The sequence below is a fragment of the Brassica oleracea genome, chromosome C8 (assembly GCF_000695525.1).
Source record: "Brassica oleracea var. oleracea cultivar TO1000 chromosome C8, BOL, whole genome shotgun sequence".
NCBI lineage: Eukaryota > Viridiplantae > Streptophyta > Magnoliopsida > Brassicales > Brassicaceae > Brassica > Brassica oleracea.
Window position 1 is genome coordinate 18326333 of NC_027755.1, and position 24255 is coordinate 18350587.

The 24255-nt window shown below is 36.0% G+C and overlaps 4 protein-coding genes and 2 pseudogenes across 4 annotated transcripts; all 6 read left to right on the forward strand.

Annotated features, from left to right (window-relative positions):
• Positions 1-2678: 2678 nt before the first annotated feature.
• Positions 2679-3498, forward strand: LOC106308832 (uncharacterized protein At2g29880-like). The gene is made up of 3 exons (XM_013745948.1): positions 2679-3029; positions 3126-3419; positions 3484-3498. Exons 1-3 carry the CDS (start codon positions 2679-2681, stop codon positions 3496-3498), a joined length of 660 nt encoding a protein of 219 aa, XP_013601402.1.
• An 11-nt stretch (positions 3499-3509) lies between these two features.
• Positions 3510-4436, forward strand: LOC106308833 (annotated as a pseudogene).
• Positions 4437-4734: 298 nt separating this feature from the next.
• On the forward strand, positions 4735-7930 carry LOC106312563 (GTPase LSG1-2). The gene is made up of 7 exons (XM_013750126.1): positions 4735-5108; positions 5373-5474; positions 5559-5645; positions 6150-6243; positions 6327-6383; positions 6459-6538; positions 6635-7930. Exons 1-7 carry the CDS (start codon positions 4882-4884, stop codon positions 7713-7715), a joined length of 1728 nt encoding a protein of 575 aa, XP_013605580.1. The 5' UTR covers positions 4735-4881; the 3' UTR covers positions 7716-7930.
• Positions 7931-8489: 559 nt separating this feature from the next.
• Positions 8490-15468, forward strand: LOC106312014 (serine/threonine-protein phosphatase BSL2-like). The gene is made up of 21 exons (XM_013749379.1): positions 8490-9185; positions 9700-9760; positions 9863-9941; positions 10052-10131; positions 10223-10317; positions 10416-10515; positions 10598-10667; positions 10880-10981; positions 11058-11139; positions 11435-11614; positions 11949-12216; positions 12309-12531; positions 12663-12833; positions 13225-13463; positions 13554-13638; positions 13733-13831; positions 13905-14104; positions 14186-14261; positions 14426-14561; positions 14652-14782; positions 14876-15468. The coding sequence occupies exons 1-21, from the start codon at positions 8771-8773 to the stop codon at positions 14960-14962; spliced, it is 2979 nt and encodes a 992-aa protein (XP_013604833.1). The 5' UTR covers positions 8490-8770; the 3' UTR covers positions 14963-15468.
• A 2070-nt stretch (positions 15469-17538) lies between these two features.
• Positions 17539-19103, forward strand: LOC106308834 (annotated as a pseudogene).
• On the forward strand, positions 18962-22131 carry LOC106307918 (aluminum-activated malate transporter 1-like). The gene is made up of 7 exons (XM_013745011.1): positions 18962-19047; positions 19763-19996; positions 20109-20249; positions 20334-20606; positions 20848-20969; positions 21098-21241; positions 21465-22131. Exons 2-7 carry the CDS (start codon positions 19786-19788, stop codon positions 22071-22073), a joined length of 1500 nt encoding a protein of 499 aa, XP_013600465.1. The 5' UTR covers positions 18962-19047; positions 19763-19785; the 3' UTR covers positions 22074-22131.
• The last annotated feature ends 2124 nt before the right edge of the window (positions 22132-24255 follow it).

Here is a 24255-nt window from a genome sequence, read left to right on the forward strand (position 1 = left end):
ACACACTTAACGTTTATGCGTTATGCTTACACGAAAATGGATATCATACAAACTAGTAAATCATCGCTTACATTTTAGCTTTAGGAATCATAGAAAACTAGGATAAGACATGCGCCTTGGTAAATTTATATGAAAATTATTTAAGAAATATCGTATTGAAAAAAAATTATATTATTGATCGAATTAATATATTTGGCCCTTAAACAATTTTTTAAAAACTTTTTTGTTAATTACATAATTTGTTTACTAATGAACTGATCATATTTTTAAAAATATTTTAGGTCAAAAAATTATTAATCGCATAAAAACCTAACGTTTAAGCCGAAGAATCTCATGTCTACTATTTGGTTACAATGAAACTATTTCATCTCGATTTTATATCATGATTTAAAATTTTAAAAGTTAATTATGGTTATGAGAAGTTTACGTTCACGTGCCAATCCTATCTATCTTCAATATTTTTCTCTTTTTTTGTCATTTTGGTTATTGTTTGATATAAATATTGATTTTTGAGTTTATTCTCATTTCTTTCTTTTATTTTGGCCTGAGATTTAGAAAATGTTTAAGATTCAAATTATTAAAGAGATACATACTTAGGTTAAGATCTGCACCTTGTGCAGAATCAATACATATTTTATATTTTTCTGCATATTATGAAATAATAAAATAATAATTTTATATTAAATAACTAAGAAATCATTTACTATTATGTAATAAATTGGCTTGCACATATAAATCAAATGACTGCTCTTGTTTATTCGCAATCATTTTAGAATAAATAAATCAAAATAATCAATCTTATCTATCGTATATGATATATAATTAAATTTAAACAATATGAAGTATATATATATTAACATAAACACCTATTAAAATAAAACTATTTGTTTATATGATTTTATTATCATTGTATCTTATTATAGAAAAAAATTTAAACATTGATCACAAAAGGTCATGTGAGATTTTTAACAGTTTTAGTAATTTATACTCGTTTTGAAAAATTTAAAATACAACATATACAAAAAAATCTAAAATTTTAATATATGATTATTTTAATTCTGTAATTTATTTTAATAGTAAAGAATTAAACAAAAATGATAGAAAACATACAAATTATTAGCAAATATTCATTATTTAAAATCATTAATTACTATATATATCATAATCACATTAGATAATTCCGTAAGTTTTATTTAAGGAAATAATATATAATAAATAGCCACATTGTTTTAGTTAATATCATATGATATCATATAGTTGGTATTAAATGTTTCTAGTGGGATATAAAAATCCAATTGGACCAACATGTTTTTCAATTTCAATGTGAGGCTGACACGTATGATTAATTAACTTTACAATTGATTGACACATAAGTAAGAGATCTTTTTTAATTATTACAAAATTGAGGTTACATCTTTTCAAATGTTCCTCAATTAATACATAGATGATTTAGTAAAAATTAACACAATAGTATTATTATTTTTAATCAGAAAAACAAATGTCTTTTGTGATTTGACATTATATGGTTTATATCTATTAATTCTTGAGGATTTAGAGATCAAAAACAAATGTTTTATTTTAAATCCTAGTCACGCAAGAATGGTAAATTCATTATCTTTAATATTTTTTCCGTTTCTAAATATAAACTGTTTTACGTAAAACATGTTTATTAAAAGTTATTTTATCTAAAAAATATTATTGAAAATATAAATTTTAAAATATTCAACTAATTATAAAATAAAACTTTTAATTTTGATTGGTTATTTCAGTTTTTGATAAAATTAAAGTTAACTAGAAAAATAAGAACACTTTTATATATTGAAACATTTTTTTTTTAAACATGTTATATTTTTGGAACGGATGGAATATTTGTTTGGAAGGGAGGGTAAATATTAGGATTTTACCCGTTTTACCCTCTGGTAATATAATACTAGGGGGTATTGGATCTTGAAGTTTGATGGAATTTGAAGGAAATATAGTTTCTATTAAATTCTACTGTTATTCAATTATGAATTTCATCAATTCTTTCACATTCTTGTGTTATTGAATTAAAGATTTCTATTCTGGTTTATAATTACTTTAAATTCTACTGTTATTCAATATTTGATAGATTTTGTAGTAATGTCACTTGAAAAGAATTTAATGGAAAATGTATTGTCAGCATGTAAAGAAGCAATTCCTTACTTTTATGATGAGATTTGTCATCCTAGTAAAATTCTAACGGTGGTAGTATAACAAATATACCGATATTTTGATTTGTACTCCCACCTAAAAACAAAACAAGTGAATAACAGAAATATCTTTTGTAGATGTTTTCAGAAAATCCCTACAAATTAGTACTTATCAAAAGTTCAAATTGTTGTTGACAATAATCAAATAATATACACAAAATCTCAACAAATGAGTGCGTATCCTTTTAGAAAAAAATCTCTTTATAGATTGCTTCACCTATATATAGCACTGATCATATCACTTCTCAAAGCAAGAAAATCCCACCAAGAAAAGGTTTCCGCAGAAATGAGTAGTTTTTGTCTTTTTGTCTTTTTGTTATCATTAGGTGTTAGTTTTTGTTATAATTGGTGTTCACCGTTTGCTCATATTATTTCTTTTTATAAGATAATCATTCGCATATATGCATGTTAAAGATGACTAATAAATATTTTCATTGTTGTATTAGGATGGAATCAGGAGAAGCATCGCAGCCACAAAAAGTTAAGAGCGGATATTTTCCATGGACATCTCAAGAGAGTCACTTGTTGAAACGTCTTCTTGTTGATGGTATCAGACGAGGATGGCGTGATTCAAATGGCTCCTTGACCAAAAGAACAATAGAGACAAAGGTATTACCGATTCTAAACAAACAGCTCAGGTGCAACAAGACTTACAAGCATTACTTGAATCGAATGAAATCCTTGAAAAAAGAATATCATAGTTACACAGACCTGCTTCGATTTAGCTCTGGTTTTGGGTGGGATCCCGTAACTAAACAATTCACAGCTCCCGACGAAGTATGGGAAGAATATCTTAAGGTAATTTTTGTAACTCCCTTTTAAAGTTTTAATAGCTTTTTATTTATTTTTTAAATATTTTCACTAATGAACATATAACATTTACATTTTTATCAGGCACATCCAAATAATGATAATATGAAGACTAAAACCTTTGAAGCTTTTGAAGACTTACAAGTCATTTTTGAAAGTGCTACAGCAAGGGGAAACAACGCATTTGGACTTGGTGGTGATGCAACTGCTGAAGCTTTTGAAGTTGAAAATGATGTTCAAGAAAGAGAAGATGTGAACCATATGGAAAATGGTACTGAGTCTAATGAGACAACATGTAGACCTTCTAAAGAAAAGTTGCCTTCTAGGAAGAGAGCTAAATTCATGCTTACTGTTGGGCAAAATTCACGACATTGCCACGTAAAAGATACATTTAAAAGGTCCAAGTTTGCAATAAGCACTAGCTTTAATCGTGTTTTAAAAGCTTTACTTCTCATAGCTCCAAGCCAAATGGTGAAACCAAATGGTTTAGTTCCTACGAAAATTAGAGAAAGTACACGATTCTATCCATATTTTAAGGTATATTATTTCATCTTTGGTAAAGTTTTTAGTTTTTGTTATTCCTAAAATTTAATTAACATTTCTTTTGAATTTATTTCAGAATTGTATTGGGGCGCTAGATGGTACACATATACCTGCAAAAGTAGTTGGACGTGAAGTGGCAAGTTATCGTAATCGGAAAGGAACAATATCACAAAATGTGTTGGTTGTATGTAACTTTGATCTGGAGTTCATATATGTTCTTAGTGGATGAGAAGGTTCGGCGCATGATTCAAGAGTGTTAAATGATGCTTTAACTAGAAGAACAAACAATTTTCAAGTACCTGAAGGTAAACTCTTTATAATTTATTTATAAATCACATGTTAAACAATTAGTAATGTTTATTATTTAAAATTTTAGGTAAATTCTATCTAGTTGATTGTGGATTTGCAAACAGAGTCAATTTTTTGGCTCCTTTTCGAGGTGTTCGATACCATCTACAAGAATTTACTGGACAAGGATGTGATCCTAACACTGCATCTGAGTTATTCAATCTTTGTCATGCTAGTTTGAGAAATGTGATCGAGAGGATATTTGGAATGTTTAAATCAAGATTTGCGATTTTTAAATCAGCACCTCGTTTTTCCTATCAAAAATAAGCTGGATTGGTATTGGTATGTGCAGCGTTGCATAACTTTCTGCGGAAAGAATGTCGATCAGATGTAGGTGAATTTCCTGCTGAAGAAAATGTCCAACAGAATGCAACAAATGACAATCAAGTTATTCGAAACGAACCTTTGGGAACACAAGAACAAGATAGAGAAAATGCAAATGCTTGGAGAACAACTATGGCAGAAGATATGTGGAGAGATGTCATAGATTTAGATGATCCATAGATCTTATTGTTAGTATTATGCATTTTAATAAAATTGCTACAGTCACTGAACTTTTGTAGTAGTAGTAACGCTTATTTTTTTTTACTTTCAGTTTTATCACTAATAAAATAATGTTTGTTACCTTTTCAATAAGAAAGTTTCAAAAATTTCATTGATTTTGGAACGTGCATTCTTTTAAAATCCATAAGAAAAAGCAAATATGGGAATTATGTAAATACATTAAAATCACATCAAGTCTTATAAACTACAGCAAAAATTACTATTTATGAATTCTTTCAAATTCTATTAAATTCTTTGATTGAACTTGATTCAGCTTCACCTTAACGCGGTCGGCGGCTGACGTTTTCTTTAACCTAAGGGAAAGGCTCATCGCTTTTAACATTAACAAAACGCGCCTCCGCACTCAAAAGGGTTTTAGGGTTTTACAGAGAAGAGGTCGCGAGAGATGGTGAAGAGCGAGAAGACGACGCTGGGGCGGTCCCTGGTGAAGCACCACAACCACATGATTCAGGAATCGAAGGACAAAGGCAAGTACTACAAGAATCTCCAGAAGAAGGTTCTCGAATCCGTCACCGAGGTCAGCGACATCGACGCCATCCTCGAGCAGGCCGAGGAGGCTGAGCGTCTTTTCACTATTAATCACAGCAACACCACTCCGTTGCCCATTAATGTGTAAGCTTCTTCTCTTGTTTCAAAAAGTCCCTCTCTTTGTGTTCATTTGATTGAAATGGTTATTATAGTTTGAGCTCAGCTTGCGGTTGGTAATTTCGATTTGGGGGGTAATGGTGTCGTCTTGAATCAATAAGTCGATTTGGTATGAAAAGTTTAAAACTTTTTTGCTTAGTAATAATGGAGATTAGAGAACTGTCACTAAGCCTCAGCTGAACAAATCTAAATGCTCTGTTAAACTGTTTATCTAATGTTGTTTGGGTACAGAGACACGCAGTCTAGCTCAAGTACTATAGCAGCTGAGGAATGGAGGGAGCAACAGAAGATAGAGGAGGCTTTACACGCCAGCAGTCTTCAAGTGCCTCGAAGGCACGTGTTTTTCTTTTTCATTGAATTGATTTCTCTTTTTACATATCTCTGAGATTGTGAATAATTTATTTTCTTCATCTTCAGACCTCCATGGACACCGGAAATGTCAGTGGAAGAACTTGATGCTAATGAAAAACAAGCTTTTCTTAATTGGCGCCGGATGCTTGTGAGGTTAGCTTTTTGTTTACCCCCATCTTAATGACCATATCACCATTATTTACTTCTCCAGTGTTAAACGAAATCATTTTTTCCCTGAAAATGTTTGTTACTAATAGTGAAATTTAATCAGCTTTTGTCAAATAGTTTTCTCAGATGGTTAAGTATGATGCTTTAATAAGTAAAGCTCATGTATCTTGATCAATTGTGCCCTTCTGTCTCACTTTCTTATCAGTTCTTCTCAGCATATTTCATTTTCGCTGTTATTGATATAATGTGTTATGTCTAAATTTTTATATTTTGTTTATAAACTACTGCTTGCTTAAACTGGAGTATCTTTGCAACATTTGTATGATTGAGATGTTCAAGACATCGTTCGTTTTAAAACCAAGCTAGATAGAGTTTATATCCTTTCTTTTACTATATAAGGTGTGTATGCTTTGGTTTCGGCATTTGCATATTCTAACTGTCACATTACCATTTGCTTATGCATGCTTGTTCTCCTGTATCTGTGTTCAGACTCGAGGAAAACGAAAAGCTTGTGCTGACACCATTCGAAAAGAACCTCGACATCTGGAGACAGCTTTGGCGTGTTCTTGAACGAAGTGATTTGGTAAGTCTCTGATCTATGGTTAGGTGTAATAAACCTCTCATTAATCTTAATTTAGATTTCTTAAACACTTATCCTTTGTGCAGATTGTTATGGTAGTTGATGCTAGAGATCCACTGTTTTACCGTTGCCCTGATCTTGAGGTATTGCATTCTCTCTTTAGAGTCCACTTGACACTCTGGTTTATTTACTTGACTTAAAGATTCGTCTCAACGCAGGCATATGCTCGAGAAATCGATGAGCACAAGAAAATGATGCTTCTAGTTAACAAGGCGGATCTTTTACCTCCTGAAGTCAGGTATGCCTCCTATTGTTTCCTTGCTACTTCCCCTCCAACCTCTTTTTTTTTGTGTCTTCTAATCAATTGGTTTACTTCTTTAACATATACCTACAGGGCGAAATGGGCAGAATATTTCCGCCGTAACGACATTCTCTTCGTCTTCTGGTCAGCTATAGCCGCCACAGCCGTCTTAGAAGGCAAAGTCTTGAAAGAGCAATGGAGAAAAGCCGATAACTTCCAGAACACAGACGATCCAGAAGTTGTGATATACGGCAGGGACGAGCTCTTGGCCCGTTTACAGTCCGAGGCCCAAGAGATTGTCAGAGCGAGGAACTCCAGAGCACCTGTTGATGAGACTCAACGTGAGAATGCTGTCGTTGGATTTGTCGGCTACCCGAACGTAGGGAAGAGTTCAACCATCAACGCATTGGTCGGTCAGAAACGAACAGGAGTTACCTCAACTCCAGGGAAAACAAAGCACTTCCAGACATTGATCATCTCTGAGGAGCTTATGCTGTGCGATTGTCCCGGTTTAGTCTTCCCTTCGTTCTCGAGCTCGAGATACGAGATGATCACTTGCGGTGTGCTTCCTATCGACAGGATGACAGAGCACCGCGAAGCTATTCAGGTGGTTGCTGACAAGGTCCCTCGCCGCGTCATCGAGAGTGTTTACAACATTACTCTTCCTAAACCGAAAACATACGAGCGTCAGTCTCGTCCTCCTCTTGCTGCTGAGGTTTTAAGAGCTTACTGTGCTTCACGTGGCTACGTTGCCTCTAGTGGACTACCTGATGAAACCAAAGCGGCGAGGCAGATTCTGAAGGATTACATCGGAGGTAAGCTGCCGCACTTCGCAATGCCGCCTGGGATGACGGAGGAGAAAATAGAGGATGACACTGGTCGAGAAACAGGTTCAGATTCTGAAGAAGGTGAGGGTGATGAGGAAGGAAGCGAGCAAGTTCCTGGTATCGATGACGTGCTGGATGATTTGACCTCGTTTGATCTGGCGAACGGGCTTGCGTCTACGAAGAAAGTGACTGTGAAGAAGGAATCGGCGTCACATAAGCAGCACAAGAAGCCGCAGAGGAAGAAGGATAGGAACTGGAGGGTTAAAAACACAGAGGAAGGAGATGGAATGCCTCTGGTGAGAGTTTTCCAGAAACCTGCTAACACAGGGCCTCTCACGATGCGTTGATCTCACCATTATTGCATAACATCCAAAGTTTATGATATGCAGTTTGGTGTATTGTCAAACGAAGATGCTTCAAAGTTTTTTTTTCTATATATGTAATAACAGTTGAACCTGTCGTATTGATGTTTTTGTTTCCAAAGTTTTTAGTCGTTATTTGGTGAAAAAGAGAATGGTAAGAGTGACAATTGAAATCTGGTTTAGTCTTGTTTGTTGATCCATACTCCATAGCATCCAGGGGTGGAACAAACCGGAAAGTTTGGTTAGGTTTGGTGGAAAAAAAAATTAAGTGTTTGTTTTTTTATAAAAAGAATCAATCTTAACCAAAATTCGAAACTGAACTAACCGAATAAACCAAATTTAAAATTGAACTACTCGAACTAACCGACCAAACTAATCGAAATAATTAAAATTAATCGATTTTTTTTGAACTTTTTCAATTTAAACCGAAAAATTACCTGAATTAATCTTAAAACAAAAAAACTTTCCTAAAATTTGTTGAAGTCAGATTAACCGAAAACTGAACCGAACCTAACCTTTTCCGGTTTACTTGGGTGATATATTTGACCGAACTCGAATAAACCGAACCCAGATGCTTAGCATCAGTGATCTAGTGGTGGAATAGTGCCCTGCTTGCTACGGTACAGAACCGGTTTAAATTTCCAGTTGATACATTAATTAGGGTATTAAACCGAATCCGGAAGAACCGAACCCGGATTTGGATATGGTTAAATAACCGGGAGGATCTTGTATATCTGTCTTCCCTTAGATATACTCCGACAGAGAGAGAGAGAGAGAGAGTCGATAAAAGAAAGAAAAAGTTGGACGAATGTCTGCTTCGTTGTAACTTCTTCCGAGGGAAAATTAACTGTTTCTGTTTATAAACGAAGCTCGACGAATCTGACCACCGAAGCTAGGGTTTCCGATTTCACCACCTCCGAGAGTGACAGAGAGAGAGAGAGATGCTGCTGATCAGAGATTCGTTCCTATTCGAATCGTAGCTGGGTCGGTTCCAAATTAGGTTTTTACTTTTCGAAGCTTTTGAGATTTTTTATTAAACAATGGATGAAGATTCGTCTATGGTCCCCGTGAACGATCACGATCAGCACGATGAAGCTCAATCTCAGAGGGATGCGTCGGGGGATGGCGGAGGATCGATGCCTGCCTTTTCGAGTCCCGAACCGACGGGTTCGCAGCAGGAAGCTGTGGGAGGAGGAGAAGCGCAATCAGCGCAAGTCGTTGTTGGGCCGAGGTGTGCGCCGCCGTATTCGGTCGTTGATGCTTTGATGGATAAGAAGGAGGATGGGCCTGGGCCTAGGTGTGGTCATACGTTGACGGCGGTTCCGGCTGTTGGCGAGGAAGGGACGCCTGGGTATATTGGGCCTCGTCTTGTGTTGTTTGGTGGTGCTACGGCGCTTGAGGGTAACTCTGGTGGTACTGGAACTCCGACTTCAGCAGCTCCGAGTGCTGGCATTCGTACGTTTTTGCCCTTCTCCTTTTGCCTCACTTGTTTCTAGTTTTGGTTATCTCATAGAAAGTTTATTTTTTTTTCTCTCCAAATGGCTTATTCCCCTATGGGTCACGTAGCTATTACAAAGATCTTTATTGGTTATGTGCTTGGAATCCTTGTGATTTTGTCTTGGTTGGGATACTTTGGTGTATCTCGCTTCGATTCTGTTAACTTAGCTGGTGGTGTCAGCTTTTACAGTAGCTCTCCCCAGTTTCACGTTCTTCTTTACCTTAAAATAATTGTGCGAGTTCCGAGATCTCGTTATCTACCTTCCTTTTGTCTAGTCAAGTTAAAGTTGTAACCTTTTTCATGTGAGATTGGCAGATCCAATAACTAGGTGTAGTAGCTGGACATAACATTGGCTGTAGAATATTTTTAGCATTATCTTGGATCTATTATTCCATTAGTTCGCTAATAGATTCTAGCTCTTCATAGACTTGTCCGGTTGTAGTAATAATTAGGGTGTTCATTGTTGCGCAGGGCTAGCTGGAGCAACTGCCGATGTTCATTGCTATGATGTCCTTTCTAATAAGTGGACTAGGTGAGCATATTTTTTTTTCTTTTCCTGTATATGTAACTGCATGAGATCCTGCCCTTTTTAATAAGTCGGAATACTAGTTAATTTGATTAAATGAGGCTGCAGGCTTACACCATTTGGAGAACCACCAACCCCAAGAGCCGCACATGTGGCAACTGCAGTTGGGACCATGGTAGTTATTCAGGTAGGGGAAAACAATGCTATTATATTATGTAAATGATGTCAGCTTATCGATTCAAAATGATAATTTCCAGTCAGCTTTGAGAGTTCTTATGAATTCTCTCTCTGGTGCAGGGTGGAATTGGTCCTGCTGGTTTATCGGCCGAAGACCTTCACGTTCTTGATCTCACTCAACAACGGCCACGATGGCACAGGTTCGAAAAATAAACCCGCCACTAGTCGCTACTGGGTTTCGATTTCCTTTTACTATTTTGTGTCTTGATATAAGCTATGTTCTCTATCCAGGGTTGTTGTTCAGGGTCCTGGACCAGGACCGCGTTATGGACATGTCATGGCACTTGTGGGACAAAGATATCTCATGGCGATTGGTGGAAATGATGGTAGGCAGTTTTCCATGTTGGCTTATTCTCAGTATTTTATGTTAGACCATCATATTATCCTTAAAGCTTCTCGTTTCTGAACTCTTTTAAACCATTAGGAAAACGTCCTCTCGCTGATGTATGGGCCTTGGATACTGCTGCCAAGCCTTATGAATGGCGTAAGCTGGAACCAGAAGGAGAAGGTCCACCTCCTTGCATGTAAGTTTAACCATACTCCTTGATTATCGCGTCCTTGCAACTGGAGTAATATTGTTTTTACTATTTTGTACATTGTACCTAGGTATGCAACTGCAAGTGCGCGTTCCGATGGCCTTCTTCTCCTCTGTGGTGGAAGGGATGCAAATAGTGTGGTAAGTGGCAGAGTATCTTTACAATCATGCTCAATTTCCTCTCTGGAAACAGACACGGACCCACTGATAGAGGCATGATTTTAGAATTTTGGCTTCCGCTTTGTTGTGAGATATGAATGGGACCATGAGATGAGAGTTAGTCCATTGTTGTATAGTTAGTCCATTGTTGTAGCTTGATTGAGGGCTAAATAATTGTTCTTTTGTATTGATAGCCTCTGGCCAGTGCATATGGACTTGCTAAGCACAGAGATGGACGTTGGGAATGGGCCATAGCTCCTGGTGTCTCACCATCTGCTAGATATCAGCATGCAGCAGTATTAATACTTTTTCCTCATTGGTTTTCTTATCTGGCCTCATCAGTATAATTAAACTGCTTGATGGATTATTTAGGTCTTTGTAAATGCAAGACTTCATGTGTCCGGTGGGGCACTTGGTGGTGGCCGCATGGTTGAAGATTCATCCAGTGTTGCAGGTTAGCAAAACAACGAGAAACTACTTGAATATCTGATCAGATAATAGGTGCACCATTTTTAGTCTTCTGTTGGCCATTGTTGAAATGTGTCATGTATAGACGAAAGCTGTATAGAGGAATATGCTGTTCTTTTTTCCCAATCGACGTGGTTCTAGCCATAAAATTATCACTGAAGCATTTTAGCCATTGTTAAATGTGTTTGATTTCTAGACGAGATACATAATGGTTTTATAATAATATGTGCACTGAGTGGATCTACAGTTCTCTGATTATTTCATCTATTGTCTTTGTACAGTATTGGATACTGCCGCAGGTGTATGGTGTGATACGAAATCCGTTGTTACTAGTCCGCGAACTGGCAGATACAGTGCCGATGCGGCTGGTGGTGATGCTTCTGTTGAGCTGACTAGGCGTTGTAGACATGCTGCTGCTGCAGTCGGTGATTTGATATTTATCTATGGCGGTCTGCGTGGAGGTAAGAAAAGTATAGGCAAGACTTATGTCAATGTACCTAATGATTTCTGATACATAGATTCCACAGTTTCCTCTGCATGCTTCTTCATGAGGAATTCATTTCTCTGATTGGATTGATCACTGAATGTGATATAGTATACCTCGTATGGCTGGCTGTGACACTGTAGACTTGCACTTGCTTAACTATGTATTTTTTTGGGATTCAAATCTAAGAGATTATATTAATTTTGAATTTCTCCTAGACCTAGTTCTCTCCATCTTGTAATCAGTTTGCACCTGTTCAAATTGCAAAGATGGCATCACAACGACTTAACTATATATTGGTGATACTTCAGGGGTGTTACTCGATGGCCTTTTAGTTGCTGAGGATCTTGCCGCTGCGGAAACAACATATGCGGCTTCTCATGCTGCTGCTGCTGCGGCAACAAATTCGGCTCCAGGTCGGTTACCTGGAAGGTATGGTTTTTCAGACGAAAGGAATAGGGAGTTATCTGATTCAGCTGCTGATGGTGCTGTTGTGCTGGAAAGCCCTGTTGCACCCCCTGTAAATGGTGATCTGCATAATGACATAAGCTCTGAAAATGCAATCAATCCAGGAATTAGGTTTGCCAACTTCCTTAACTACTGATTTGTCTTGTGCTGTATGGTTAACACAGTTATGTATTTAGTGACGACTATCCAAAACAACTTTGTAGGAGAACGAGCAAGGGTGTGGAGTATCTTGTTGAAGCATCAGCGGCAGAAGCTGAGGCGATAAGTGCTACGTTGGCTGCTGCCAAGGCACGGCAGGTCAATGGTGAAGTTGAGCTTCCAGATAGGGATTGTGGTGGAGAGGCTTCACCTAGTGGGACACCTACATTTTCGCTAATGAAGCCAGATTCTATGGGATCTGCAGGGATTCGTCTTCATCATAGAGCCGTGAGTGCCACACTTGTTTTCTTAAATAATAATATATTTCTAACACATGTTCTTCATTTATAAATATTTCTTACCCCAGAGTCACCAGCAATGCATTTTTGGTTTATAATGGTTCTGGCACTTGTTATTAGGTGGTGGTTGCTGCAGAAACTGGTGGCGCCTTGGGTGGAATGGCTAGACAATTTTCTATTGATCAATTTGAAAATGAGGGACGACGTGTCAGTTATGGGACACCAGAAAGTGCAACCGCAGCAAGGAAACTATTAGATCGACAAATGTCAATCAGTAGTGTTCCTAAGAAGGTAAAAACTTGGTTCCCCACACGACGTATTGCAATAGAATCTTATGATCCTAAATGTGGATTTAAGAAACACAGTAATACACTTGGTAAAATTTATGATAAAAAGGGTACAATCGTGAAATATTATATTTTACGATGCTTTCTTGCTGTGACATTGATTTATCTTTTGGTTGCAATGAAAAAAATTGAAAGTATCATCAAATGCTATTGTATAGTATATTATCTCCGTTTTTGCTTTACTGCTAACTCACTGGTGAAAATACCTTTGCATTCTATTTTGTTCTGTTTGAAACTGGTTGCGTAAAGTCGAAAAATTACTTTTAAATTCGGAATTCTAATGAATTATTTTTAACGGGTTCTAATGAGCTTTTTTCTCAACTATGTGATAATAGGTTATAGCTCATCTTTTAAAGCCTCGTGGGTGGAAGCCTCCAGTTCGACGCCAGTTTTTCCTAGATTGCAATGAAATAGCTGACCTTTGTGATAGTGCAGAGCGTATCTTCTCAAATGAACCAACTGTATTACAACTTAAAGCTCCTATCAAAATATTTGGTGATCTGCATGGACAGTTTGGGGATCTTATGCGCCTTTTTGATGAATATGGTTCACCATCTACAGCTGGAGACATATCGTAAGTTCACATTCTGACGTCATTGGCCGCTACTTCTTTTACTTTTGCTATTTTGCTGGAACATTACTCATTCTGTTGTATAATTGTCAGATACATCGATTACCTCTTCTTAGGGGACTATGTTGATCGAGGTCAACACAGTCTAGAAACAATCTGCCTTCTGCTTGCATTAAAGGTTGTTCTAAGTGTATTGTGTTAGTTTTGACTTGATGCAGATGTTCTAGTTGCTTGACCATAGAGGGTTTGACATTCTACTTTCATTACTGCAGGTTGAGTACCAGCATAACGTACACTTAATTCGGGGAAACCATGAAGCTGCTGATATTAATGCTCTTTTTGGCTTCCGAATCGAGTGTATTGAGCGAATGGTAATGTATTATGCTTCTGGATCTCTTGTTTCCATTCCATGTTTAGTTGTCTCACGCTGTGGTTGCTATGCAGGGTGAACGTGATGGAATCTGGGTGTGGCACCGAATAAACCGTTTATTTAATTGGCTACCGCTTGCTGCATCGATTGAGAAGAAAATTTTATGTATGCATGGGGGTATTGGTCGTTCTATAAATCATGTGGAGCAGATAGAGAGTATTCAACGTCCAATTACAATGGAAGCTGGTTCTATTGTGCTCATGGATTTATTATGGTCAGTCTATGTCTTCTATATGTTGTTCTGGTTAATTCTGTGGTCGAAGTCTTACAAGTTTGTTAATTTGGAATTTATTAGGTCGGATCCGACTGAAAATGACAGTGTGGAAGGTTTAAGGCCCAATGCTAGAGGTCCTGGATTGGTTACATTTGGGGTGAGTAAATTTCTCTTGTTTCAAATTTATAAGTTGTCTGAGTTTTGCTTTTCCTCCCTTCATAAGATCAGCGGGATAATCTAGTTTGCTCCCGGTAAAGTGTTAATTGCTTTTGCATTTCCTTTTTACCTGTTCTGTTATTGACCATGACTCGGCAAATGCAGCCTGACCGTGTCATGGAGTTCTGCAACAACAATGATCTTCAATTAATCGTACGTGCACACGAATGCGTGATGGATGGGTTTGAGCGTTTTGCTCAGGGGCATTTGATAACTCTCTTTTCAGCTACAAACTATTGTGGTATGTGTATTGACTCATTGGTGCCATATTCTTATCAGATAGCTTGATGTAGTTAGTTTTGTTTGGTTAATAACCTTACACGAACCTCAGGTACGGCAAACAATGCTGGGGCTATCTTGGTATTGGGGAGAGATCTTGTAGTGGTTCCTAAGCTCATTCATCCGTTACCTCCAGCACTTTCATCAACTGAAGCTTCACATCCAGATGACACTTGGATGCAGGTTGCTATAGCCTCAATTCATTAGCGAAATCTTAAGTACATACATAGCTTGACATGAAAAAATTGTACTTAGTTTGGTATTGGTATTTTGCAGGAGCTGAACGCAAATAGGCCAGCGACACCAACCAGAGGACGCCCACAAGCTCCAAATGACAAAGGAGGCTCTCTGGCTTGGATGTAAGGTAGAAGAAGAGGCACTCGTGGACATACATACCGCAGCCAAACACTTTGTAACATCTGCCTCCTGGTGTTCCTCATGTTTCTGTACAGAAAAGATGAGATATTAAACAAGAAACGATGAGGGTCTGGAGATATCAGGGGGGTTGTTGTAAATTGAGATGCCGGAAGGGTAGAAAAGTAGTTTTGGTGGTGGTTTAGTAGTGATTTGTAGAGTTCATTCGTTTGGGGCCTTTGGGCTTTAGTTCTCTCTTTCAATTTTTATTTTGTCTGCTTTCTATAAAATGTTGTGTTTCTCTCCAATTTATTGCCTTCTCGTTTTGGTTTGTGGTATAGTTTCTTGGCGTGTGGGACATGAGTTATAATGGTCGACATGCATATCATCCGTATTAGGGTGTGTTAGTTGGGGGACGGATGGTTTGCTGTTTTTCTATTTATTCTGTATCATATAGACGTTGGGGCTTTTGTGTATCTTAACTTATATTCATTAAGCAGCTCATACTTTTGTAACGTTTGTGTTGATAATATCATATTATCATGATACCAAGAAATTTCCTTGCTACCTTGGCGTTATCCAAGGTTGCAAAAAAAAAAAAATTCATACTTTTTTGTAGGCATTGACATAATATCCGTAACCCGAAATCCGAACCGAAAAACTTGATCCGTATGCAGTCCGAAATGTAGGGGTGTTCAATCCGGATATCGGTTCGGTTTTTTTCAGTTTTCGGTATTTCGGTTAGTAAAATATAACTACCATTCTAAATCCATATTTAATTCGGTTCGGTTCGGTTTATATACCGCCGGTTTTCGATTTATTCGGTTTTATACCAAAAAACATAATTATTTAGTTTGAGATAATATAAAATGAATTTTAGAGTCATATTGTCAACACAGTCATTTATTAAAAATATATTACATGTTCAAATAAATGAACAAAAACGTAAAAATGCTTCTACCATCAAATAAAATCATCAAATCTATAATTAAAATCAGAGTCTGAAATTTTGAAAATAAAAATATGAAACAAAACAGAAACATGAAAGAAAAGTTTTTCCACACTTCCATATTTAGTGTTCATTAAAGTCATGATTTTTTGATTGAACACGAAACTCTGTTTGTTTATAGATAAGAAAAAAGTTAGTGAAAATTTTTCATTAATTATTTTCCATCAAATTTATCATCTTCATATTAATTTAGTGAATACTAAAATAAAGCAAAAAGATAAAAAAAAAAAACTTAGAAAATAAGATGTCTGAATTGCGATGTATTCAAGTGTTTTACAAATTATATAAGGTTCTTTATTACTATAACATTATGGTAATAGTTATTAACACAAATTTAACTTATATAACAAATAGATTTTCATGTATTGTTATAAAATAGATACATATTTACATGTTTCTACTTTTAATCGGTTTTGTTCGGTTTATTCGGTTTAATCGGTTATATACCAAACCATATCCAAATCCTACGGATTTTATAAAATTATATCCATTCGGTTTATATGGTATATACCAAAACCAAACCATATTGTCTATTTCGGTTCGGTTCGGTTCGGTACGGTTCGGTTTTATCATATTGAACAGCCCTACCGAAATGTAAAAAATATCCGAATGGGTCTTGTAAGGTGGTACAAAACATATCCGAACCCGAAGTGTTATTAACCGAATCCGAAGGGTAATCCGAAAAACCGAAAAACCCGAAAAATCCGAAAAGATATCTGAAGAAACCGATCTGAATGTCCAAAATAATATACAATATAATTATATGAAACATGAATATATACTTCAAATATTGAATTTCATATTTATTTTGATATGTTATCGAACAATAAGTATTTAAAATATAAATAACTACCTTAAATACTTAATTAAATATAAATAAATATTTTTTTTTTATGTTTTACTTTTAAATTTTAGATTTTATTTCGGGTATATCCGAACCGATCCAATATAACCCGAATCCGAATGATTTATGATTAATGATGTGATACAAAACCGATCCGAACCCGATGTGTTATATCCAAATCCAACCCGTACTTGCAAATTTACTAGTGTGAGACCTAGAAGGTGTTAGAAAAAAGAACCGAAATCCGAAAAACCCGATCCGAACGCCAACGGATACCCGAACGTCCAGGCCTACTTTTTTGTGTGTATGTGTAACGGTGAGCTTAGACACTGTAGACAGCAAGTAGGAATGGGTGGGACAAAATTCTACCTCCAGAGAGACCAACCAATTTGATTAGACGAGTACTTATCAAAGTTTTGTACTTGTGCATATATGATCTTGAACCAACATTGAAACCTAGTCAATGTTCAAAAAATTGCTAGGTGATTAATGCTTAAACAAAACACCTTCTAAACCAATTTCCTTTTAGTAAAATTATATCATGACTGATTTATCATTTAGGCGGACGTCACTCTCACGCCTAGCTTTTGTGGTGTGGTGCACCGCTAAAGTTAGACTCAATGCACCGAAGAAAAGGGGAGAGAGCTCAACTCTAAGAACATCATTATCGTCTGTATCTATGGGGTATCTTATGTTTAATTTGATTTAAAAGAAAATCAAAAAGATAAATAAACCGAAGAGGCGTCTCTTAATTTGGTACCAGAAGAGCCGTCTCTTCGCCTTCCTCTCTATCTCTCTCCACTCCCTCTCCCATGGCAGCTTCTTCTACCTTCTCCCTTCGTTAGATCTCTGCAAACCGGGGCTTCCGGCGATGATCGTCAACTCCCTCCGCCGCTGTCTCCGTCATCCATCGCTGAGTATCACGTGAGCTCCGGCGGATACATGCGCGGAGCTGTGTATCGCGAGCCAAATCAGCCTCTAACCATCGAAGAATTTCACATTCCCCGACCAAAAGTGAATGAGATTCGCATCAAAACCAAAGGTAATTAATTACATATATCCTCATGGCTTGATTCGTTTTGAAATAATTTTAAAAAAAGCTTTGATTTTTATTTTTCAATTTGGTATGTAGCAGCTTGTGGAGTGTGCCACTCTGATCTACATGTGATGAAAGGAGAGATACCATTCTCTAGTCCTTGTGCTATTGGTCATGAGATCACTGGTGAAGTCGTTGAACATGGTCCTCTTACTGATCACAAGATCGTCCAAAGGTTTCTCAAACTATTTTAAATTGGAATCATATTTTTTTCATATTACAAATCCTGAATGTCTCAAACCTTTTTTGTTTCAGATTTTCAATTGGTTCTCGTGTAGTTGGAGCTTTCATTATGCCATGTGGAACATGTTCTTATTGTGCTAAGGTGAGGTGGAAAGTGTAGACCTTTCATTGGATTCTCAGTTTTTAGCTGATACTCTTTACTCGGATACAGGGCCATGATGATCTTTGTGAAGACTTCTTTGCTTATAATAGAGCTAAAGGAACTCTTTACGATGGTGAAACTCGTCTGTTTTTGCGTCATGATGGTAAAAAAAAGTTAAATTTGATTAGGCTTTTGTGGCATGTTAGGGAGAAGCATGATTGTTTTACATTTCTTGCTTTCCGGCAGATTCACCGGTGTATATGTACAGTATGGGAGGGATGGCTGAGTACTGCGTCACACCAGCTCATGGCTTAGCTCCTCTACCAGAGTCTCTGCCATTCTAGGCTGTGCTGTTTTTACAGCGTATGGTGCTATGGCTCATGCTGCTGAGATCCGTCCTGGAGATTCTATTGCTGTTATTGGAATCGGTGGTGTTGGCTCAAGGTATGTTACTTATATGTGTCATTGTTGTTTTATTACTTGATTTGGTATGACCAGAAACTAACCATCTTTGAGGTTGTTGCTTCAGTTGTTTGCAGATAGCGAGGGATTTTGGAGCCTCTGATATAATAGCTGTGGATGTCCAGGATGATAAATTGGAGAAGGCCAAGACTCTTGGTGCTACTTCTTGGCTAGAACCAAGACTCTCCCTAAAAGAACCAATCGCCATCAAGAAGTTTAACTGTCTAAGCAGTCCAAAAACGGAGATGGTGTTTCCCCAACTGCCATCTCGCGATCAGGAAACTGCTTCTCTAGTCATCATGTTGCAACAATTACAAAGAAGACGACATAAGGAAATTTCTTCTCTACTCATCATCTGGTAAAGGCTCACAAAGTCATCAAACAAATTCCTTCGTTTTTATTTTTTATGTTTTTATTTTAAAATCAATGTTTAAGATGTTATCTTGTACTATGTTTTAAAAAAAAGTTTAAGTTTAATAAGAAAAATAAAAAAAAATTGGTGTTTAATTAAATTTTTTTTTTTAAGAACCTTTAAATAAAAGACTTGCAATGAAGCACGTAAATTTCTGGATCTCTTAGTCCAGACTCATTCAGGGTCTCTAGGATAAAGTGCTCTAATAGCATTCATCAACGCTATCGTTTCCAGAGATCTTTGATGAGCTATATTAATCTTCTCTCATTCGTTAATTAAATATCTTATACACTGTTCTACTATAATATACACAGTACAATATTATACTTAATGACTACCTGCTCATCTTAACTAATCCAGCTAAACATAATAAACTTTCGTTTCACTGAGGTAGGGCTTAACTAGTACCCAACTAACTAGACCAGGTTCCATATGGTTAATTAAATAATATTATTTCACTTAAAATATCATTAAACGTTCAATGTTCATACTGCACCGCACTATTGAGTCTTTTTTTATAATAATAAGATAACATTTTCACGAGTCCCGGACAATGGACAAGAGTCTCTTACGCTATCACTATGTATATATAAATAACGGATCGATCCATCTATTCTAAAACAAGTCATCTCTTTATTTCTTTATCTCTTCCTGCTTGAAGGTCAGTGATAACCAAAAGGTGTAATGGAGAAACTGAGAGAGATAGTGAGAGAAGGAAGGAGGGTAGGAGAAGAAGATCCGAGAAGAATAGTTCATTCTTTCAAAGTAGGGGTTGCTCTTGTTTTGGTCTCTTCTTTCTATTATTACCAACCTTTCGGTCCTTTTACGGATTACTTCGGTATCAATGCAATGTGGGCTGTCATGACCGTCGTTGTTGTCTTCGAATTCTCCGTAGGTTCGTCTTGTAACCAGACTCAGCTACCTCCTAGCTAGCATTTTAATATTTTTAATGACTAAGGAAATATTAAAATGGGTATATATTAACTTTGGTTTGGTGTGTTACATAGGGGCCACACTTAGTAAAGGACTAAATCGAGGAGTGGCAACATTAGTAGCAGGAGGACTAGCACTTGGAGCTCATCAGCTAGCAAGTTTGTCTGGTCGAACAATAGAGCCCATTCTTCTAGCCACCTTTGTGTTTGTAACGGGTAACCTTGCGTAACACACGCTTAATTGCATGCATACATTTTCTATTTACCTCTAAGAAAAGTAACGGTGATATATATGTGCAGCTGCGTTAGCAACGTTCGTGAGGTTCTTCCCAAGGGTGAAGGCGACATTCGATTATGGGATGTTGATATTCATATTGACGTTCTCACTGATATCGTTGTCCCAGTTTAGAGACGAAGAAATATTGGATTTGGCGGAGAGCAGACTATCAACAGTGTTGGTGGGAGGAGTCAGTTGCATACTTATCTCTATCTTTGTCTGTCCTGTCTGGGCTGGACAAGACCTTCATTCTCTTCTTGTCTCCAACTTGGACACACTCTCCCACTTCCTTCAAGGTTTGTTTTGTTGATATAGTATTTTTTTAGAATTCTCTTATACTCCGTCCGTTTACATAATGTTTTACAAAAATTTGTTAGCTTTAACTTTATCAAAACAATTTTATAACCAATTGTATTTTAAATGTTTTTTATAATTAAATGAATTAATTTTAAATTAAATTAGGTATGTTTTGTTGAGAATTGTGATATTTCTGAGAATTCTATTATATATACTTATTTATAAGTGGGAATTTGGCAGAGTTTGGGGATGAATATTTTGAAGCCAGAACATATGGGAACATCAAAGTGGTTGAGAAGCGGAGAAGGAATCTTGAGAGGTATAAGAGTGTTCTCAACTCAAAAAGTGATGAAGATTCTTTGGTGTGTACTCTTTCTCTCTTACCCTTCTTGATTCACTTGTATACCACCATTTTTGAACTAGTGGATTCTGTATTGATGATTTTATATTAAATTATGTATTGATATTGATATATTGTTACATTATTTAGGCTAATTTCGCAAAATGGGAACCGCCTCACGGCAAATTTGGATTTAGGCATCCATGGAAACAATATCTTGTCGTGGCTGCATTAGTCAGGCAATGTGCCCACCGGATTGATGCTTTGAATTCATACATCAACTCAAATTTTCAGGTATTGTTTTTTTCTACAACTTTGTTAGAAATTTGCATATATAATAATGAAATAAAAATTATCAAGTTATTTGTAAAATAAATCACAAATGCAAACACAAAGAAAAGAAAAAAAACATTAAAATTCTTACTCTATGTTTATATATATACTAAATAATTTATGTGGATGTTATACATAACTATGTTTCTTCTAAGTCTTTACTTAATCTCATATCTTTTATTAGATCCCAATCGACATAAAGAAGAAGTTAGAAGAACCGTTTAGAAGAATGAGCTTGGAGTCAGGAAAAGCAATGAAAGAAGCATCAATTTCATTAAAGAAAATGACAAAATCATCTTCTTATGATATTCATATCATAAACTCACAGTCTGCATGCAAAGCTCTTTCCACATTACTCAAATCAGGCATCTTGAACGATGTTGAGCCTCTTCAAATGGTTTCATTGCTGACGACGGTCTCACTACTAAACGATATTGTCAATATAACCGAAAAGATCTCAGAATCTGTACGAGAGCTTGCATCCGCTGCAAGATTCAGGAACAAGATGAAGCCGACCGAACCGAGCGTGTCACTCAAGAAGTTGGATTCTGGAAGCACTGGTTGCGCCATGCCAATTAATTCTCGTGATGGCGATCATGTTGTCACGATCTTATTAAGTGATGATGATAAAGATGATATTGATGATGATGATGATACATCAAACATTGTTCTTGATGATGATACAATCAATGAAAAATCTGAAGACGGTGAAATACATGTACAAACGAGTTGCGTACGTGAGGTCGGGATGATGCCAGAACATTCATTGGGTGTTCGTATACTTCAGATTTGATGTACTATTCATGCATTGTTTTGAACTATTTGGTCACACTTTTATTTATAATAATAAAGTCTTGGTTCTCATTTTCCCATGCGTTTGCTATTTATAAGTATTTCTATATCTGAGTGATTCTAAAGCTAAAAAAACTGGCAAATTTTATTGATGGATCAATCACTAGATTTTTCTTGAGGTTAGCTTTGAAAAGGAAGGGGCCGGGTGACAAAAACGAGTCATAGTAACACTTCAATTTGTAGGGATGATGATCAAGAATTAAAGACATCTAAGACAACAGTTTTCCCCTATGGAACAGACAACTGATTATAAGTTCTTGTAAAACAAAAATCATCTAATCACTTCATGACCTATTCGAAATTCGGTTTATAGCCTAACCCAAATTTGATAAGGCCTTAATATCCACTAAGAACAATAATATTAAAATTACATTCAATATCCCTTAGTATCCTCAGTTGTGATACTAGCTCCGCTGCATCACACGGCTGGAGAGGAATCCTAACAGGGCGAGATTTGCTGATCGAGAACTTGGGATGGACTGTAGGTAACGGAAAAGATATTAATATCTGGTATTAAAATTACATTCAAAATGTCAATTTCACATATAAAATGTGATCAAGACTCATTTTCCAAAAAAAAATCCTTCATCTGTAAAAAAAGTTTTCTTAAAATTTTGGGTAACTTAATTTCTTATTTTAACTGAAATAGAAATAGTCTAAGGTCAAAACGAAAAAAGTTGAAATAGAAATATTATAAAAAGGTGGCGTTCGATGGGGGTAGTGGGCTAGGCTTAGTGTTACTCGGTGCAAAAGGGGCACCATCCGCCATCTACTTACGCGTTCTAACCATGTTCTCCTTAACTTTTTAATTTAATGTTACTTTTCTTTGTAAACTTAATTTAATAGTACTTGGAACAATGTTGATACATTAATCTCATAGTCTATATACGTTGGTTTTAGCTAAGAAACAGAGAATACTGGTGGATATGGTCATTATACACAAATTAAACAAAGACAAGTGGTGAAATAAGCCAAGATATGTCAAACAATTGGTGAAGTAATACATGTGTGAGTTAGTTCTCCGAGACTCCGAGTATCATATGTAATGGAGCAAATGGACTGAATATCTCTGGCTTTGAAAGATAGAAAACGATGGGGGAAACTGAATCATGATTAGTCATGTCAGTAACCAAAACTACTAGATTAATGTTTATTTCATTATTTTAAGTCTCTCCACAAATGTTCATAATTGAAAACAAGATTATATTTATTTAATAAGACATTTGAAATTAATCAGTCCTCCACTGTCTTCTTGAATTTTTCATAAATAGACAAATGCATAAGTTACATTTTACAACTATAGTTTATGTGATCTAACTAAAATACATTTGTAATTTTAGCACAGAAGTAAAGTTTAGTGTAATTAAGTACGTTCTAACTACTATAACCAATTTTGATGGAAACCTAATTATATATTACGTACTTTATATTTAGAGATATTTTGTTCATTATGTCATTAAAAAGATTTTTTTGGGAAACGTTTCTTTCAAATTTTAAAGAAAATTTTATTTTTAAGTGAAGATAAAAAATGAAAGAGAATTTTTTAACGTCTGGTTAATTATGATATTACAACGATGAGAAATATTGAATAGACGATAATTCGTCTGGTCTGCGCTGCTCTGAGCCGTCTTATGAGATTCATGTCTGATGGTACGCCATGCACCATGCTGAAGATCTCTTGTAACATCTTTTTTCATAATCTGCATAATTTAGATTTTCTAAGGTTTGAACTCCAGACCTATTCTTAATCAAACAGATGGATTAAGGGGACTTCCACGCAAAAAAAAATGAAAGAGTTATGAATTACAAATAAAAACAAATATATATGTTATTAATACTTATTTTAATATATATATACCAACTTTTAAATAGTTAGATATCAAATGTTGGAAAGCACTAATTATTTACATAAAGAGTTTCTTTTGTACATGAACCTTCATAGGAAATTTCCGAAACAAATTAACAATGAAAAATAAAGCTTGCTAGCTACTAATGGCTCTGCTTTTTAAACATCGAATAAAATCAGCAACAAAATAGAATTTGTTTACGTAAGTACTATCTGCGTCTAATTAATAATACTCTTGTCTCTGATTAATATAATATTTCATTTTCAATTTGTTTAT

Excerpts from the sequence above, each read along its gene's own strand:
- LOC106312014 (XM_013749379.1), top strand. The coding sequence starts at position 8,771 with ATGGATGAAGATTCGTCTATGGTCCCCGTGAACGATCACGATCAGCAC. Across the intron at positions 9,942-10,051 it reads GGACCATGGTAGTTATTCAG|GGTGGAATTGGTCCTGCTGG; the intron begins GTAGGGGAAAAC and ends TCTCTGGTGCAG. Across the intron at positions 13,464-13,553 it reads TCTACAGCTGGAGACATATC|ATACATCGATTACCTCTTCT; the intron begins GTAAGTTCACAT and ends TATAATTGTCAG.
- LOC106308832 (XM_013745948.1), top strand. The coding sequence starts at position 2,679 with ATGGAATCAGGAGAAGCATCGCAGCCACAAAAAGTTAAGAGCGGATAT. Across the intron at positions 3,030-3,125 it reads TATGGGAAGAATATCTTAAG|GCACATCCAAATAATGATAA; the intron begins GTAATTTTTGTA and ends CATTTTTATCAG.
- LOC106307918 (XM_013745011.1), top strand. The coding sequence starts at position 19,786 with ATGGAGAAACTGAGAGAGATAGTGAGAGAAGGAAGGAGGGTAGGAGAA. Across the intron at positions 20,607-20,847 it reads ACTCTCCCACTTCCTTCAAG|AGTTTGGGGATGAATATTTT; the intron begins GTTTGTTTTGTT and ends GGAATTTGGCAG. Across the intron at positions 20,970-21,097 it reads AAAGTGATGAAGATTCTTTG|GCTAATTTCGCAAAATGGGA; the intron begins GTGTGTACTCTT and ends TACATTATTTAG.
- LOC106312563 (XM_013750126.1), top strand. The coding sequence starts at position 4,882 with ATGGTGAAGAGCGAGAAGACGACGCTGGGGCGGTCCCTGGTGAAGCAC. Across the intron at positions 6,244-6,326 it reads TTCTTGAACGAAGTGATTTG|ATTGTTATGGTAGTTGATGC; the intron begins GTAAGTCTCTGA and ends TCCTTTGTGCAG. Across the intron at positions 6,539-6,634 it reads CTTTTACCTCCTGAAGTCAG|GGCGAAATGGGCAGAATATT; the intron begins GTATGCCTCCTA and ends ATATACCTACAG.